The 20,984-nt window shown below is 28.8% G+C and overlaps 2 protein-coding genes across 2 annotated transcripts in view; both read left to right on the top strand.

Annotated features, from left to right (window-relative positions):
* LOC141342668 (hepcidin-1-like) overlaps positions 1–6,026 on the top strand; it is a 21,069-nt gene extending 15,043 nt beyond the window's left edge. The window contains exon 4 of the transcript XR_012356694.1: positions 5,964–6,026. The gene's annotated coding sequence lies outside the window, so the exon portion shown is untranslated. The remainder of the gene's footprint in view (positions 1–5,963) is intronic.
* Positions 3,768–6,026, top strand: LOC141342667 (hepcidin-1-like). The gene is made up of 3 exons (XM_073847165.1): positions 3,768–3,922; positions 4,220–4,309; positions 5,627–6,026. The coding sequence occupies exons 1-3, from the start codon at positions 3,836–3,838 to the stop codon at positions 5,723–5,725; spliced, it is 276 nt and encodes a 91-aa protein (XP_073703266.1). The 5' UTR covers positions 3,768–3,835; the 3' UTR covers positions 5,726–6,026.
* Positions 6,027–20,984: the final 14,958 nt, after the last annotated feature.

Below are 20,984 nucleotides of genomic sequence, written 5' to 3' on the forward strand. Positions count from 1 at the left end.
CTTGGATGGGTTAAATGCAGAGCACAAATTCCTAGTATGGGTCACCATACTTGGCCTCACTTCACTTCCTTACTTTCCTTACTCTTTAAGTTCTAAAGTTACGTTCATTATTCAGCTGGAGCTTACACTGGAGATCAGTGCAGAAATGTAAATGTAAGTACTGCCATTTTCAGTTATTGTTTGGTCACACAATTATTATTTTAGATGTATGTCTCATTTCAAGTCCACCCTCTCAACCATACATAATTAGTCAATACAAATGACACATTTTCAAAACAAAGTTCATTGTTGTGTGTCGTTTATCAATGAACTTTACTGACACTGAATAATCCACTCAAAAAGATCAATTCTGCCGTGATTTACTCACTCTATGACCATTCATGGAACACGTGGAACACAAAAGGAGACAAAAACAAATATATATATATACATGCATACAGGTGCCGGTCATATAATTTGAATATCTTCAAAAAGTTTATTTATTTTTCACTAATTCTATTCAAGAAGTCAAACTTGTATAATGTACACATTCATTCCACACAGACTGATATATTTTAAGTGTTTATTTCTTTTAATTTTGATGATTATAACTGACAACGAATGAAAACCTCAATTCAGTATCTCAGAAAATTAGAATATTGTGAAAAGGTTCAGTATTGAAGACACCTGGTGCCACACTCTAATCAGCTCTCAAACAGCTAATTAACTCAAAACCTGCAAAGGCCTATAAATGGTCTCTCAGTCCAGTTCTGTAGGCTACACAATCATGGGGAAGACTATTGACACCTTGCACAAGGAGGGCAAGACACAAAAGGTCATTGCAAAAGAGGCTGGCTGTTCACAGAGCTCTGTGTCCAAGCACATTAATAGAGTTTATTCACAATTATTATATTTTGTTTCTTATTCCTGTTCCATCATGTTCCTGATCTGCTACTTTGTATCACACTTGGCCAAGGAATTTCCTCCTTTGTTGTCCTGTAGCCACAAAAAAGTTCAAGTTTTAGGTTTTCGAACATAATAATGGACTATAATCTATCTATATATGTCCTATCAGGGAAATTTACTTTGTATTGACTTAACATTTATTTTTCATATTCAGATTTTTTTTTTTTTATATATTTAAGAAAATATATAATGATATAATGATTACAAACTGTATAGACAAAAAAAAAAAAAAAAACTAATAAAAATGACTGAAACACAACTATTACAAAATATTTAAAAAAAACTAAATAAGGCAAAAATACCATGTATTTTTTTAAAAGTCTTTTTTCCCGACATAATAATGAACTTGTACAATAATTTATACTGTGTTTATTTTTATTTATTTATGTCCTGACCTGGAGTGACTTTATTTTCACCTCTGTCCATTATTAAAATAATTTAACTTTTTAAATTTAATCCAAATATATTTGTAGAACATTAACTTACTGAAATAAACATTAACTTATTAACAAGTTCAAACTGATTCCTTAAATAAATAAATAAAACAATTATAAACACTTCACATTTCATTATATATTTGAATATTAAACATTTTAACAAGTTCATACTGATTCTTTAAATAAACTGAACACTTTATTAAACCTTCAAATAACAAAAAGGCATTTTCATCTTTCCATTGTTAAACACATTTAACACTACATCCATGCAGCATATAATAAACAAAATAATTTAATATATATACATAAACAGGTGCTGGTCATATAATTAGAATATCTTCAAAAAGTTGATTTATTTCATTAATTCCTTTCAAGAAGTCAAACTTGTCTAATGTACACATTTATTCCACACAGACTGATATATTTTAAGTGTTTATTTCTTTTCATTTTGATGATTATAACTGACAAATAATGAAAACCTCAATTCAGTATCTTAGAAAATTAAAATATTGTGAAAAGGTTCAGTATTGAAGACACCTGGTGCCACACTCTAATCAGCTCATTAACTCAAAACACCTGGGTGATCGAGGGGCCCCCCTTCGCCAAGGGCCCCGTTACTCTGTTCCACAATTACCCCCTGTCCGATGCCCCTGATTGACATCTTGCACAAGGAGGGCAAGACACAAAAGGTTATTGCAAAAGAGGCTGTCTGTTCACAGAGCTCTATGTCCAAGCACATTAATAGAGTTTAGTCACAATTATTATATTTTGTTTCTTATTCAGCTCATGTGTGTCACTGATGTTCCTGATGTTCCTGATCTGCTACTTTGTGTCACACTTGGCCAAGGAATTTCCTCCTTTGTTGTCCTGTAGCCACAAAAAGGTTTTCGAACATAGTAATATATATTATAATATAATCTATCTATATGTAATCTATCTATATGTCCTATCAGGCAAATTTACTTTGTATTGACTTAACATTTATTTTTATATGTATTCACGTTTTATTTATTTTTTTATATTTAAGATATATTTACACTTCACATCAACAAGAATATATAATGATTAAAAATTGTATAGACATAAAAAAAAAACTAATAAAAATGACTGAAACACAATTTTACTAAAAAATTACTAACAAAATATTTAAAAAAACTAAAGGCAAAAAAAGGCATGTATTTTTTTTTTAAGTTTTTTTTTCAAAATAAAAATGAACTTGCATAATTTATACTGTATTTATTTATTTATTTATTTATGTCTTGGATTTACTTTGTATTGAGTTAAAAGCATTTATTTTTCACATCTGTCCATTATTAAAATAATGGAACCTTTTTTAATTTAATCCAAATTTATTTGTAGAATATTAATTTACTAAAATAAACATATATATATATATATATGTATATATATATATATATATATATATATATATATATATATATATATATATAAACAAACATATGTATGTAAATGAATAAATTACAAACACTTCACATTTCATTATATATTTGAATATTAAACATTTCATTAAACAAATTCAGTTAAATTTTTTCCAAAATTTCTTTAATTATCTGCTAATCTTTACAGAGAAACGTGTGTGGAAATAGGATTAAAAATTGTATAGACATAAAACAAAAATGAATGAAAATGACTAAAACACAACTAAATTATTAACTAAATATTTAAGAAACTTTTGAGTTTTTCATAATAAATATCATCTTTACAGAATAATGTGTGCAAAATGTCTATAAAAATATAATTAATAAATTGTGTAGACATTAAAAAATACAACTAAATTGCTGAAAAAATAAATAAAAATCTAGCAAAAAATATATATAAAAAACTCTCTCTCTCTACATAAATTTTTTTTAATTTTGGGTGTCATAATGAAAAAGCATAAAATGTCTCTTGGAAAAACAAAAATCTCAACCTATATCAAGAAATCAGAAGCTAAGACTGACAGCATTGATGTTTATTTTGTTTTTAAAGGTCTGGTTTATTTAAACTTTAATAGACAACCAAGCCATTATATCGATTTAGGAGTATGAAGGAAAATATGTCATTTAAAACACAACTTTTGACAATATATCATTTAGAACTGACATTTTATAAGTATTGAGGCTTTTTCTTTTGCTGTGGAGTTCAGGTAAACTAACATTGCAATGTATTTATTAGTGCAATGCTTATTGCTATTCAAAATTCATCATCTGCATGCTGGACATTTAATGTAATTTCCAAATATGAGCCGCTGTGGAGAGTTTCTAGTGTTGTGTAATAGCTGTGACGCAGGTCAAAAGGGGGCCGAAGCAACCCTCTCTCAGCTCAATATAAATATCAGAGCAGCGCCTGTCATGAGCAGACCAAAGACTAAAAGAAGAACAGAAATCATCCTCTTGTCCAGACTACATCAGCTCTTCAAGAGAACAACTACATTCATCCTTCCAGAAGTGAAAATGAAGTTCACACGTGTGGCTCTCGCTGTTGCAGTTGTCATGGCATGCGTCTGCTTCCTGCAGACAACAGCTGATACCTTCATGCCGGTGAGTGTCTGCGCTGAAACAACCTGGACGGGTCTTTCAGTAGACTAACTTGCATGCAGAACCATCAGTAATGTCAATGCATTATATAAATGCTTCTTACCGTAATAACTATCAGTAAAAAGGGTAAATGTCAGCTCAACCCGTCTTGTTGATGAACATTTAAAAGAATATATCATGAAACTTCAATATATTTTGACTTGTGGTCGGTTTAGCATTATGAAAGGTCACTAATGACTTGCTACCTTTATGAATGAACATACTACGCATTTTAAAGTATTGCTTTCTAAATTTCATCAGAGGACTAAAGATGAGCATCATGTGGAGATTGAAACTCTACAAGTGAATGAGCCTCTGACTGAAACTGCACCGGAACAAATGAATCCACTGGTATGTAGCCTATTATGTATTTTTATTTTATTGTATATTATTTATTTTTAAATGTAATTAAACACTTTATTATGTATGTGATATTATGATATTATTTTATATTATATATTTAATTTAACAATTTTTATTTTATGCGGTTTATATTTTATCAAATGATTACTAATTTTCTATGATTATTATTTTCTATAATTATTTTAATTAAATTTTTTACTTTTATTATTATTATTAAATTAATTTAAAATGAGTGCACACACATAATTAAGATATTGAATTAGTTTTGGAGACTTTTTTTAATCTTTAAATTTATATAATATATTTAATTAAACAATTTGTATTGTATATGATTTATATTTAATTGAATTATTTATTTTGAATGATTTTAAGTATTATTTTATTTTTAATTGTTTTTTGATTATTATTTTATATAATTATTTTAATTTATATTTTTTCCTTTTATTATTATTTATAAATTATAAATATTAATTTTGGATTTTTGTCTTTAAATTTATATATTTAATTAAATCATACAATACAAATTGTTTATTTATTTTTGATGATTTTAAACTTTATTTTATTATAAATTATTTTTAAATTATATTTTTTACTTTTAAAATGGAATTTAATTACACGTGCACACACATAATTAATAGATTTAATTAATATGAATTTTGAATAATTGTTTCTTGAAATTTATATTTTATTATGTATTTAACCAAACTGTTTTTATTTCATATAATTTATACTTTATTCAATTATTATTTATATTATTTTATTCTTAATTATTTTTAATAATACGTTTTACGCTTAAAATGGAATTTAATCAGTTTTTTTCTTTAAATGTACATTATATATTTTAATTATTGTGTATATTATGTTATTATTAATTATTTTTTACTTTTGAAATAGAATGTAATTACACACTTGTGCGCACAAACACATATAATTATATTTAATTAATATAAATTTTTATATTAAATCTTTAAATTTATATTATATATTTAATGAAACATTTTTATATTATTTATATTTTATTAAATTACTTATTTTTAATTATATAATGTTATTTTATCATTCATTATTTTTTAATTATTATGATTTTTATTTTTTAAATTTTTATTTAATCAAAAATAAATATATTTTGCATGTGGGTCATTCCAAAAAAATGAATATAATTCATAATTTAAAAGTATGTATAATAAAATAAATATTAAACAATAATATTAATACTTAATGGATTTAATTAATTCTTTTAAAATTTTAATTTATTGTTTTTAGGAGGCCCTAAATAACACAACATTTCTTTTTTTCCCTCCATAGGCATTGCTCCGGCCACTTCGTACCTTTTCGCCCAGGGTAATATGCACATACTGCTGCAACTGCTGCGAAAACAAAGGCTGTGGATACTGCTGCGAATAGTCCTATGTGTTCTGGAAAAGAGTTTCAAAACTCTTCAAATCCCTCACTGAAAGGATTTTCAATCAATTGTCAAATCATGTTGTCTGAAACAGGTATAAGGCAGGGCTCTGTCTCCTACAAACTGGTTGGTAAAAGTTTCAGCTACTGAAATTTAACTGGCAATATTAGAAGTCACCTACTTTTGATAACACTTCTATGATTTTATCCATATATTTTTATGCCTGTGTACATAGACCAGGTAAATCAGTGATTGTTTAGTAAATGAAAAGCTTTTTGGTGATTGGAATAAAATGATTTTACATTTGAACAGTGTTGTTATTTTGTGGTCATTCAGTGGTGAATCCAGACACACACTGATAGGAGGCAGAAATGCTGGATTTATGCACCTGCACTTCTTAAATCCTAATGTAACCCATAAGTGACACTACATTATACAAATTTATATAATTATTACATTGTTGTTGTCATTAGGCTATTATACTGCGATTATATACATAATAATAATGATCATATTAATTTTTAATTATTAGGTTTTGATTTTATTTAATTAGGTATAACGCTTCATTAAAAGGTAACATTAATATCTATTAATCTATATCTATTATGTGTGTGTATTTGAATTTTTTCTTTAAATAAAAATATAATTAATAATGAAATAATATATTAAATTTAATTGAATTAAAAATATATAATATATTAAAACATGTATAAATTATTAATAATTGTGTGTATAAAATAATAATAATAATAATATTTTAAATAAATATGAAAAGATTTATTTGAAATGGGAAGTATATATATATATATATATATATATATATATATATATATATATACACACACACACACACACACCCCTATTTATAATACATATAAATTTTTACAAGGTTTCTTTCTGATCCTCGAATCTAATTGGCCGAGAGGGCTCTAACCGTAATGAAATTGATGAAAGTTATGAAATTTGGCAGACTGATAGAGGACAGTCTCAACATTAACCATAGCAAATTTGGAGTCTCTATGTCAAACTCTCTAGCGCCACCACTTGTCCAAAATTTTACTCATGCTAATAACTTTTGAACGGTAAGGCCTAGAAGGAAATTTTTTTTTTACTTTGAGAACAAACTTGGTGTGTGTTATAACAAGCATGACCTGAGGCTACCTGCACAGTTTCGTAGCAGTGCCACCTAGTGGTCAGGAGATATGTAAAATGGCTATTTTTGCTAATAACTTCTGGACACTGTGGCCAAAAATCACAAAACGTGTCGAGTCAAACCATACCCAATGTCTTCATGTCAGCCATGTTGGGTGTTGGCCATTTTGAATTTTGTTAGAAAATGCTATATTCAAAAATAAAAAATCGTAAGGTTTAGTTTTTTTTTTCACACTGCTTTTAATAGTTCGATAAACCTACTTTTTCAAACTCATGCTAGCTGGTTTGTCTGTTTTTCACCAAAATTGGCTTAGATCATCTCCAGACCACGTTGGCAAAAAGTTATGAAATTCTGGTTAATTAGTCAAAGTGCTCTTAAATAACACACAATCGAATTCGACAAAGTGCAAGCAGTAATGGATGTGAAATTATATCTCGGCACCGGTTTGGCACATTGAGACCAAACTTGGTGTGTGTTAAAGCAAGCATGATCTGAGGCTAGCTGCACACTTTTGGAGCAGCGCCACCTAGTGGTCAGGAGATATGTAAAATGCAGTGTCGAACCATACCCAATTTTCCCATGTCAGCCATTTAGAATTTTGTCTTAAAATGCTATATTTTTACCAACGCATTGCCATACCATTATGAAAGTAGCTATGCTAAAATGCTAATAACTTTTGAATGTATTAGTCTATCGTATTAAACCTGGTCACAATATTTTTTTTGGGTCATGCCGAGAACATAGATACCAATTTTGCCATAGTCAACTGAACTTCCTGTCCACCTTTTTTATTTATGTCAAAAACCTACTTTTTCATACTCCTCCTAGACTGTTGGTCCGATTCTCACCAAATTTACAGTAAGGTGAAATTAATCCTAAGGTTTAGTTTTCCACTAGTTTTAATAGTTTGACAACTCCAATAGTTTGAACTCGTCCTAGCTGGTTTGTCTGATTTTCACCAGAATTGACACAGATCATCTTCAGATCATGCTGGCAAAAAGTTATGGAATTCAAGTTGATTAGTCCAACTGTTCTTAAATAACGTGCAATTGAATTCGACGAAGAGCACGCAAAGATGGATGGGGGCTATATCTCCACAACAGATTGGTATATTGAGACCAAACTTGGTGTGTGTTATAACAAGCATGACCTGAGGCTACATACACAGTGTAGCACAGCAGTGCCACCTAGTGGTCAGGAGACATAAAAAATTGCTTTTTTGCTTATAACTTCTGAATGCTTTGGCCAAAAATCACAAAACTGGTCTCTTTAGATTTGGTGGAGCATGGCGAGTTGAACCAATCCCAATTTCCCATGTCATCTATTTTGAGTGACAGTCCATATTTAATTTTGTCATAAAATACTATATTTTAAGATTGCATTTCTGTAAAGAAACTCACTATGTGTTTTCGGCATCATGCCCTGATGGTACTCAAAAAGTCATAATAAAATTTCTAAAAATACTAATAACTTTTGATTGCATTATCCTATTGTAATTAAACTGGTCATAAAATAATCCTTGGGTCATGCTGAGAACATGAGAACAAATTTTGCCATAGTGGGTCAAACTTCCTGTCTGCCATTTTGATTTATTATGAGAACATGCTTTTTCTAACTCATCCAGGACTGTTGGCCCGATTTGAATGAAAAAATGCTTTGCATTTCCGGTCTCCATTGTTTCTAATCAAATTAGCATATATTCCGAGCTAATTATCTAATGTTAAAAAATGTTTTAAAATAGCACATGGCTCCATAGCGCCATCACTTTGCAATGTCGCAATAACTGTCATTTGTCAGTGTTTCACTTTAATGAGTGTGTAGATGACACGAAGCTGCAGACGTTAGCAACATTAAAAACAGCTGGACGCTATTTGAATGGGTTCTTATGGAGAACGGAACAGAAAAGCATTCAATCTGACGTTAGAATTTGCGGCATGATTCCAGACTACATCTGAGGCTGTATCTCTGCAAAGCTTTGACATATTGACACTAAACTTTGTGTGTGCCATTGTATATGATTTTCATTATATGTGGTTCTGTAATTAAATTATTTACATTTTTATATTAAATTATAATGTGTACATATATATATATAATTAATTTAAATGACTTTTTGGTTTATTTTACTACGTCAAATTAAACTAAATAAAATGTTTCCTAATTTATTTAATAATTTAAGTTAATTAAAAACAGCTGAGTAGAATTAAAGTTTAGAAGAACAGCATTTATCTGAAATAGAAATCTTTTGTAACTTTATAAACATTATATTGATCAATTAAAAGCATCCTTGCTAAATAAACATATTAATTTCTATAATTTCTTTCCCAAAAAAAGTACTGACTCCAAGCTTTTGAATAATGTTGCAAAAGCTTTTTATTCCAGAAAAACGCTTATCTTTGTACTCAGATATAGATAATAATAATTGTAATACATTTTTTAGCAGCAAATCAGCATATTAGAATGATTTCTGAAGGACCATGTGACACTGAAGAGTGGAGTAATGATGCTGAAAATTCAGCTTTGATCCCAGGAATAAATTACATTTAAAAATATATTCAAAGAGAAAGCAGCTATTTTAAACAGTAAAAATATTTTACAGTTTTTGCTGTACTTTGGATCAAATAAATGCAGGCTTGGTGAGCAGAAGATATTTCTTTAAACATTAAAAATGTATAACTGCTTATCAAGACATTTCATGTGCTTTTTACCTCATCTCTCACAGGTTTCATTACATGGAAAAGAGCAACTGAGAAATTTGGCTGCTTTTGTGTTGCACTGAAGAAAGAAAAGATCCTCCAGATTCAAAACGACATGAGGGTGAGTAGATGATCTTCTCTTTTTGGGTGGACTGTTCCTTTAAGACGTTCCATATGCTCGCACTGGGATGCAGTGCAGGTGATTGTGAAGTAACAGAGGGGCAGAATGGTCTAATATTAGTGAGTCACAGCGCTGCTTTGTTCTTGCTGACTACATCACTTCAGTAGGCAAATGCGTGCAGCACAGCTCCTGCACAAATAACTCAAAGGAAAGCAAAAAAACAAAACACGTTTCATATATTCCTCTTTCCTCCCTCTCTCTCTCTCTTTCTCTCTCTCTTTCTCTGTCTCGTCCAGCTGTCTATCAGTGCACAGCCTCTTTCATTCCTGTACAAGAGAGCAAAAAAAAAATTGTCTATTCATTTGTCTCGACCAAGATGCATTAGTAGCTGTTTAGAATGTGCAGAAGATAAGAAAAACAAGGCTAGATGTTTGTAGACGTGCTCCGGTGGGACAGGAGAGATTGAATTTGCAAATATAGGGTGAGTTCTATTATATATCTGAATAGAAGTGAAGCAGTATCTGCTGGATTCTTCAATTACTACTGCTTTTCTGTCCCTGGGAAAAGTATGGAAACGTCTATAGTTTTAAATGATGTAATGGCTTTAAACTTTTAATTACTTTTTTCTCATTTCTAAGAGTGTTGAAAGGTTAACTTTTGAGTTTGTGACCTGACCAGACTTTATAACTTTGTCCCATCAATAGTGAGTTCATTAAATGTGTGGAAGTCATCGAAATTCAGCTTTGCAGATCTTAATGAGCAGCTTATCGTTGTTTGTGTGAACAATTCGTATTTTTATTTTTATGACAGAATTACTATCTCCAAATACTGTTACTATTACTATCAAAACAAGCATTTGAAACATAAAAGGAATGTATTTATTTATTTTAATTATTTGTTTATTTAAAATGGGAAGATGGAACATATTAGATTACAATTATAATTACATTTGTTTACATTTGTACATAATAATAATTAATTATTAAATAATTATTAATAATATTTTTATATTATAAATGCAATGCAAATATGATTAAATTATTTACAATTTTAACTAAATTAATCATTTTCATATCATAATGTAAGAGTGTAAGTCCATTTCATTAAAAGAATAAAAATAAATAAATACTTTGTTTAAAGTGAGAGGTTGGCACATGTTAGCTTACAAATATAATTTTTTTTTAAATTATATAATATATTTAAAACAATCATTTTTAAACCATAATCTGAAAATAATTCAATTTCAAGAAATCAATTTCAAATATAAATACATTTTAAAAACCTCTATAAAATAGAAAATAATTTTAAAGTAATTTTGTCATTTTAAATATAACTAAATTATTTACATTTTTATACAAAATTATAGTTTTTATATCATAATCTGAGAGTCAGTCTATTTCTTAAAATTATTTAATTCCTTCAAGTGAGGGGCTTGCACATAATAATAATTTATGTAAAATATAAACATTTAAATAATAAAATAATTTTATATCATAATCTGACAGTAAGTACATTTAATAAAAAATATGTATGAGTAAATAAATAAATAATTTATGCATGAAAAAATATTTTTTATATTTAAATATTTTTGTATATTTTTAATATAAACTTAGTACAATGTTTTTAATACATCTAATTAAAATAAATTTATTTTTATATCATAATCTATAATATATCATACTCAAATACATTTAATAAAATATGAAAATAAATGAATAAATAAATAAATTATGTATACAGTAAATTTTTTTATATATATATATGTACATTTAAAAAAAAAATCATATTCTGAGAGTAAGTCAACTACAAAAAACCCCCAGCAAAAATAATAATTTATGTAAAATATTAACTTATTACAATATTTTAATACATAAAATTAAAAAATAAATAAATTTTATATCATAATCTGAGTAATTTCATTTAATAAAATATGAAAAGAAAATAATGAATAAATAAATAATTTATATATATATATATATATATATATATATATATATATATATATATATATATATATAATATGATTTTGTAATTACAAATATGATGAAATTAATTACATTTTACATTTTTATATAAAATTATAATTTTTATATCATATTCTGTAAGTAAGTCAGTAAGTCAGTTCCTTAAAATTATTTTGGATATTTTAGGATTACTATATATATATATATATATATATATATATATATATATATATGTATATGTATATGTTTTTTTTAATAACTTACAATTATATATTGCAAAATTTATTACAAATAATATTTTTTATTAATATAATATTTTTTGTTTCATAACATGACAGTAAGTCTATTTCATAAAAAAGTGCACTGTTAAAACATCTATTTTAACATAAAATAATATTTGCCTTTTTAAATTATTTTTATGTTGCTGGCCAAATCAATATGTCAAAATGCCCACATACCCAATGTCCATAAATTGATAAACAGGCACTTTGACTGCAGAATAGTGCAGTTTCAGCATCTGCCAACTAACCAGTCAAACCTTGACCTCTTGATTTAGAATTTATATAAAAGGTACATTTAGCACATGCAGACTCAATTAATTTAATGCAAATACACCAAAATCTGTGCATGTAAGCACAGGGCATGTGATTTCGAGGCGTGCAGCAGTGTGAAATGTAAGAAAGGAGTAACACTCATGCACCTCTATACCACCAGGGGAGCTGTCCTAATTACAGTCTCTGTAAGTCTGTGCTTTTGTATTCGCTCCATCCTGCGTGATCATTTGTAAACTGCTCCCCGTGCCAGTTTACGCAATCCTCATCTGATTACTCGGAGGTTTAGAGAGCATCTGCATGCATCTTCAAAGCAGCAGCTTAATGGCAACAGCACAGCACATTAAGCAATCAGCTCCTGCGCTCGAGCCCAGTGCCTCCGAGGGACTCTAGCAAGGTGATGGGGGCCGTGTTCTGATCGCTCCTTCACTGTGACAAACATGATGAGTCAGCCTGCCAATGGCCATTCCAGGTTTTGCATTAATGCCAAGACGTGTGTTTGCTGCAGGGTTGGGCCAAATTTGCAACTTAAGAATTGATTACCTTTTGATTCGTGAGTCAAATTGAATCGAGTCGGTCACGTCCCATAGGATGTCAAATTGGAATTTGAATTGAAAGAGGAATTTATTAAATTGCATTGCAGTGAAATTCAAGTCATGCAACTGTGGAATTTGATTTGTCCAACACAAAGCATTAATAATAGTTGCTTTACTCTTTACATTTTTAGGATTGTGCTGTAAATTAGAGCATTGTTTGTTCACAGTGGCTCATAAAATGAGTTTTGAGTTGTTAAGAATAATTAAATAAAATATAAAAAAATGCTTAATAATAGAATTTATGCAGTTATAAAATTGTGCTGTTAAGGTGTTTAAAAAAAAAGTCTCTTTAAAAAAAATAAAAATAAAATAAATATAAAAAATATTTCAGTTTTTATATATTATAAAATAATGATATAATGTGATAATCTGAGAGTAATTCATAAAAGAAATGCAAGTTTAAATGAATTGCAAATGAAAATATATAATTAAATAGTTTATTTAAAGCAAAAGGTCAGCAAACATTAGATTACAAATATAAAACGTTTAAAATTTGTTAGATAATATAAAATTGTTTTAAAGTAATAACACAAAATAATATACAATTATTACAAAATAATAATTTTACATCATAGTCTGAGAGTGAGTCAATTTCTTGAAATCTATTTATGTATTTATTAATAAAAAAACAATTATTTATTCATTTATTTAAAGCTTCACATATTTCATCATGAATATAAAATAATTTTACCTTTAGATTTTTTTTATCATAATCTGAGCCACTCCATTCATGAAAAAAAAAATATTAAAAAGAGCACTAAAATAATAATATAAAATAAACTTATGAATAAAAATATTATTTCATGAATAAAAATTATTTATTAATTTATTTAAAGTGTGAGGCTTCACATATTACATTATGAATATAATACAGTTTTATATAAAATAATTTTAACATACTTTTTTATCATAATCTGAGAACAAGTCCATTTCATAAAATAAATGCAATTTATGTATATAAATACATATTTAAAACGAACTGCAAAAAATGAATTGCAGAAGAAAGATAAATAAATAGATTATTTATTAATCTAAAGCAAGAGGCACACATTAGATTATCAAATATTAAAAACAATAACTTTTTTATATAACATAAAAAAATAATACAAATAATATAATAATATAAAATAATAATATAAAATTATTGTAAAGGTAAAAATTGAAGCTGATATGCAATTATCACCAAAGGTTGGCACATTCGATTACAAATATAATCAAAAGTTTTAAGGTTTTTTTATATAATATAAAATTTGTAAATAATATGAAATAGTATAAAATTATTGCAAATTAACAATTTTATACCATAATCTGAGAGTAAGTTTTTTTTTTTGCATTTATATATATATATATATATATATATATGTATTTTTTTAAATTAATTTAATTAAAGTGAGAGGCTCCACAAATAAAATGGATTTTTTATTATAAAATTATCTTAACATTTAATTTTTTTTGTCATAGTCTGAGATTGTCAATTTAATCAAAGAAATGCATTTATTTATAGATTTAAAAACAGCACTTGAGGCATTTTGAATAAATCGCAATCCATTTCACTATTATATGCATACATTTGAAATCCAATTCTGCATCCCGTTGGCCACCGCAAATCAAATTCAAGAACTGAATTGAATTTAATGTTTTAGGCATTCTAATTCTCAGTCCGGGTTTAGATGTCTCACAAAGCTAGTTTGCTGAGTGAGCCTCGGATGAGTTCAAACCGTCCGCTCCAATGTCTTTTTTTGCACATCCACGCCCCACTGGAGCTTCTTTGAGTTATTTCCATGCAGGGGCGCAGAGACACCTAAACAAATGGGTCTTTGGTGGAATTACGCATGCGGCTCTGCTGAACGCCATACCGCGCGCTGACTCAGCTCCCGTGAGGACTGCGGTTTTTATAGGTGAGCAAGCAACCCCCTCCACCTGCCCTGCCCACTTCATCATCCCACCGCTGCTCATCGACTGCAGCTGCCATCTCTAGTCTTCCACCATCTGCATTCGCATGCGGACACGTGGATGCTGTCACAGATGCGGGGTCTCTCCGGTCCCTCGGAAAGAGTTTCCCCTCAAAGAGCTTCAGCCGTCTGTGCTCAGTGCAGCGTACAGCGCCAAATGGAGATGGACCGTGGGCTGGATCAGAAACGCATGCATCCAGACCATGTAATCTTCAGGACCACTAGAGTAGTTAACATTTTTGGCCTTGATTTTGGAGGGATTTGGAAAATGTGAGACATTACTTAAAGGATTACTTCAGCAAAAATTAAAATTCTGTCATTATTTACTCACCCTCATGTTTTTCCAAAACCGTTTCCTGTCTTTTTAACAAACAAAAAGAACAGATTATATATATATATATATATATATATATATATATATATATATATATATATATATTATATTGTCTAAAGTCACTAAAGTCATACAATATATTTATGTGACTAAAATATAAGTCATATTCACTAAAAATATTGTTTGTTCACATCAGCTTTAAACTGTGACAATCAGTTTGATCATGCAGAATTGTTATTTTTCATTTCAAAATATCTTTTAAGGTTGTAACAGCTTTTGGGTTGATTTTTATCAACCAAGTAATATTCAGTGAAAATTCTAAACTATTTTTGTGTTCACATCAGATTGCAAAAATTAAAAAAGGTAATGAATAGTCCCAATATTTTACATATTATATTATATTATATTATTTTATATTATATTATATTATATTATATTATATTATTAAGACTTTAAAATTGTATGATAGATTTTTATGACAAAATGTAAGTTATATTAATTAAAAATGCTACAATATTATGTTTAAATCAGATTAAAAGAAATGGAAAAAAGGGCAAAAAGTCCAATAAAGTAGTCTAAAAAAGTCACAGTATTTTGTATTATATTATATTATATTATATTATATTATATTATATTATATTATATTATATTATATTATATATCTTCTGAAGTAATACAATATATTTGTATGACTAAAATAAGTCATATTAACAAAAAAATATCGTAAATATTGTAAAATTATGGTAATCAGTTTGATCATGCAGAATTGTTATTTTTCATTTTAAAATATCTTTTGAGATTGTAACAGCTTTTGGTTCATTTTTTTCAACAAAGTAATATTTAGTAAAAACTCTAAAATATTTTGTGTTCACATCAGATTCCAAAAAAAGGTAATAAGAAGTCCCAATATTTTACATATTATATTATATTATATTATATTATATTATATTATATTATATTATATTATTATAAGACTTTTAAAATTGTACGATAGATTTTTATGACCAAAATGTAAGTTATATTAATTAAAAATGCTAAAATTTTATTAATTATAAATGAATGATTTAAAAGAAATGGAAAAAAGGGCAAAAAGTACCATAAAGTTGTCTAGTCCCATTATATTATATTATATTATATTATATTATATTATATTATATTATATTATATTATATTATATTATATTATATTATATTATATTATATTATATTATATTATATTATATTATATTATTATAAGACTTTACTATAAGACTTTTAAAATTGTATGACACATTTTTATGACCAAAATGTAAGTTATACTAATTAAAATGCTAAAAAGTTATTTGTTTACATCAGATTAAAAAGAAATGAAAACTAAAAAGTAAAAAAACAAACAAAAAAGAAAGCAAAAAGTACCATTAAGTAGTCTATAAAACTGAGACCCAATGTATTATTATATTATATTATATTAACTATATTATAATAATTATATAGTTATATTAAGTCATATTTACAAAAAATATTGTTTGACAAACTGTTGTAATCAGTTGATCATGCAAAATTTAAAATGTAAAATTTCAAAATATTTTTTGAGATTATGACATCTTTTGGTTGATTTTTATCAACAAAGTTGTATTCATTAAAAACTCAAAAATATTATTTGATCATTATTACAACGTTTTATTAATAAATTGTCAAATTACCTTATAAAAAGTCATATGATAAAAACTCTAAAATATTAATTATTCATATATGATAGATTTTTATGACCAAAATGTAAGTCGTATTGAGTAATACATCAGAAAAATGTGGGAATTAGTTTGATTTTTAAAGATTTTTTTTTCTCATTTTAAGTGGCCATTGACAGATACCACATAGAATATTTGTTTTTGGTATTTTTTATTTCTTTATTGACATTCACTTGATGCAAAGAACCATACAGTATTTATTTTAGCAAGATGTGGGACATTACTTATATAAAATAATCCAAACAACATGTGCACTATATGTAGTACGGCCATGATATAATCATTTTGTCCGATTTTTATTTCTCTACTGACATTCAATTGACATTTAACGTCTTAGAACATCTCTGCTTCTCAAACATCAACAGTTTATTGCCTAAAGCCAACAGTTGTCCAGAAACCTGTTTCCCTGCTTCCAGTTGTGTTCAAGAGGTTGTATGTGCTGCTCTTCCGCTCCGTGATCCTCTGTAACGTCAGTCAGACACGTACACGACTCTCTTCTTCAACACAATGATGGCCACAACACTGTAGTGGCCATAAAGGCCAGCTTTGCCAGGAGTGTTTTGTATTCTGTCATCATTCAGGGCTCAGGAAGGTTTTATGAGATGCTTCATTTTCAAAGGAATATGTCTCTCTCTCTCTCTATGGCTTTTTAGAGCACCCCAAATCCACTCGTAACGGCACGCTCCGTGGCCCAGACGTCTCTTAGATTAAAGCAGAGTGATCCAAATAGCTCGCTAGCGCTTTTCCTCTCACACTGCAATGATTTGCAAACTGATTACCACATGGACCAAACAGCCTCGGAGTGCGACGTCGTATCATTTTATTTTTCCCCTCAGAGAGGTGTATAACGAAGATGGAGGAAGAGACAAGTACCGCGGAATAAAAAAGATGAGGAAATTAGGGGAACACGCAGAACGACACATTCAATAGGCCACAGATGAGGGCTTCAAACAGGAAGGAGGCTGGAGAAAGAAATGGATCTTATCCAGAAATTGATAACGGCGTGCCGAGTGCTTAAATGGAATAACAGCCGCATGAATAAGAAGGATTGAGGGAATGAAGTAAATAAAACCACCGAGGTCTCGTAATGCGAGAGCGTGTCGGATAATGCGTAAATGCACGAGGCGAACGGAATCTAGGGCTGGTTTCGTGTAAAGAAATGCTGGAGTGATTTGCATGATGGACAGTTCTGTTAACAGGGTTGGAATATCTGCAGTTTTTTCACGGAACACTGAAATGAAATTCAAAATCGGCTTCGGAACTGTTGTCGTGACGATTAGAACACGGTTTGTTTTTTTGTTAACAAGTAAAATGATAGATTCTGCAATTTAAAATGGTTTTGTTACAATTTAAATTCAAACTGCGTAAAGTTCCATTTGTGACCCTGGACTTCAAAACCTTAAGCTGCGTCCGAAATAGCATACTGCTTCAGTAGGTACTACATTTAAATTTGAACGTACTTCATGACCGTTAAAACAGTACGTTCTGTATAGTATGAATATGGGTAATATGAATGGAATTCGGATGTACTACATCTGCCGCGTCTCCATTTTCCGCCATTTTTCGAATAACGACTCTTGTAGCCTGAAGTGTCCATGGTATGCGTACTGCAGAATTCGGGCGGAAGCAGTAGGTCATCCGGGTACTTCTCGCCCACTGAATTTCGAATACTATGAATTCGGAAATACTACTCGCCTCACATACTGTTTTTCGCGTTCTATATAGGGAAGTATGCGATTTCAGACGTAGCGTTTAGACTTAAGTAGGGTATATTTGTAGCAATAGTCAACAATACACTGTATGTGTAAATAAATAATAAAAAATAAATAAATAGCCTGAGGGGAAAAAAAAAAACTACATACCTGCATAAGTTTTAACACTCATAATCTTTTTACACTGTATTATTTGTTCACATCAGATAAAAAAAAGAAAAAAAAAGACATTAAGTATTAGTATTATTATAAATATATATTTTATTCACTAAAATTATTGTTTGTGTAATTTTAGATTTTTAGATTACAACAGCTTTTGGTTGGATTTTATCAACAAAGTCATGTTTAGTAAAAACTCTAAAATATTATTTGGTCACATCAGGACAAAAAAGTACCATAAAATAGTCCAAAAAAAAAAATCCCAATTTTACATATTACATTTTATCATTATATTATATTATATTATATTATATTATTATAAAAACGTTTAAATAAATTTTATGATCAAAAGTAAAAACTCAAATATTATTTGTTCACATTAGATATATATACTTTTTAATTTATCTGATACTGCATGTAAAATGTGCTAGATTTAGCACATAAATAAATTAAATACATAAATAAACAAAAAGCTGCAGCCTGAGGGGAAAAAAACTACATACCTGCTTAATTTTTAACAATATCTCTTTCAATGTTGTCAATTTGGTTGTCAAATTAAATTTGAATTCTTTAGAGAAACCACAACGACTTTTTATGACCTTTTAATTCTGTTTTTGAGTCTATTCTCATTATGGGTTCTGGTGAAAAGTACTTCTCAGATTTAAACTAAGAATGAACAGTACTTCTACAGCATTTTTTATTTTTAGTTAATGCTAATGTCAGCATTCACTAATGCATTATTAAAATCACAAGTTAATGCACTGTGAACTAACATGAACAATGAACGACTCTATTTTTATTCACTAACATTAACAAAGATTAATAAGTAGTGTAATAAATGCATTAATACATTCATTACTGTTAACAAATGATACATTATTGTAAAGTGTTACCAATAAATCTTAGAATTCAACAACATATAGGGTTGTGAAAGCAGTTTATCATTCAAACATTCTTCCTCGAATGGACAAAAAGCACCAGATCATTGAGTGCATTCTGAATCAGAGACATTAAATCCTTTTAGTTTCCCATCCGTATATGCAGGCGGTGTATTTACCCTCACTATAAGGTCCAGCCATGGTCCAAGGATCTCAGGTAATTTGAGCGATTATGCCACGTGGGCCGGGCGCTCTGGGAAGGCTCCCTGGTGAGGGATCGTTTCCCCGGCCTGTTTAGAGAAGCTGGCAGCTGCTTGAAAGATGGATGGAGCCTCTACACCTAGCTGTCTGTCTCTGATCCGCTGCCACCCAAGGTCAGCCAGCCGAGAGGCCCGAGCGCAGGAGGAGGGAGAAAGACGAGGCGGCGTGAACCAGAATCCTGAGGAAATGTTGGACAGTTCTGTGCAGAGAAGACACTTCATTTAATCTTGGATGGCTAATTTTGCCAGGCTTTGACCTGATTGTCCTTGATGCTGCATAAATAGTCTGTAGATAGTCACCAGTGGAACTGCTGGAAAATTTGGAAGAGAAATACTGGAAGCCAGTGATGGACAGAACACTGGACTAAAATATTTGGACTGTAATGACAGTGTTTTCTACAGAGCTGAATCTAGCGAATCGACAGCAACAGAGCAAAATAAATGGTTTTATTTGAGCTTTGAGCTTGCTGTCTGAATTGCATGTGATGAGAGAGAAAGAATCAGAACCTCAAAATAATAAATAGACGATGCTTAAACATTTTTTTTAAATGTTTTTTTTTTTAATCTCACAATTACAAATTTGCAATTCTGACTTTTTTTACATGTTATAAAGTCACAATTGCGAGATATGAACAGAATTGTGACTTTATATTTAAGAATTGCAACTTTATTTCTCAGAATTATGAGTTTATATCTCAAAATTCTGACTGTTTTTCAGAATTGCAACTTTATATCTCAAAATTCTGACTTTTTCCGAATTTAGCTTATATCTCCAAATTCTGACTATTTCTCAGAATTGCAGCTTTATTTATCAGAATTGTAAATTTATATCTCAAAATTCTGACTTTTTCAGAATTTAGTTCATATCTCAATATCCTGACTTTATTTTTCAGAATAGCAATTTCTGAAAAATTGAGTTTAGATCTCAAAAGACTTTTTTTCTTAGAATTGTGATTTTATCTCTCTAAATTCTGACTTTATTTCTCAGAATTGCAATTTTATTTCTAAGAATTGTTTATATCTCAAAATTCTGACTTTATTTCTCAGAATTGCAACTTCATTTCTCAGAATTGTAAGTTTATATTTCAAAATCCTGATTTTATTTTTCAGAATAGCAAGTTTATTTCTGAGAATTGAGTTTATATCTCAAAACTCTGAC

Source organism: Garra rufa, chromosome 9 (assembly GCF_049309525.1).
Source record: "Garra rufa chromosome 9, GarRuf1.0, whole genome shotgun sequence".
Taxonomy (NCBI): Eukaryota; Metazoa; Chordata; class Actinopteri; order Cypriniformes; family Cyprinidae; genus Garra; species Garra rufa.

What these genes read in the sequence shown, in the direction of transcription:
- LOC141342667 (XM_073847165.1), top strand. Translation starts at nt 3,836, where the DNA reads ATGAAGTTCACACGTGTGGCTCTCGCTGTTGCAGTTGTCATGGCATGC. An exon ending in CAGCTGATACCTTCATGCCG is followed by an intron (nt 3,923 to 4,219) that starts GTGAGTGTCTGC and finishes AAATTTCATCAG; the next exon opens with AGGACTAAAGATGAGCATCA. An exon ending in CGGAACAAATGAATCCACTG is followed by an intron (nt 4,310 to 5,626) that starts GTATGTAGCCTA and finishes TTCCCTCCATAG; the next exon opens with GCATTGCTCCGGCCACTTCG.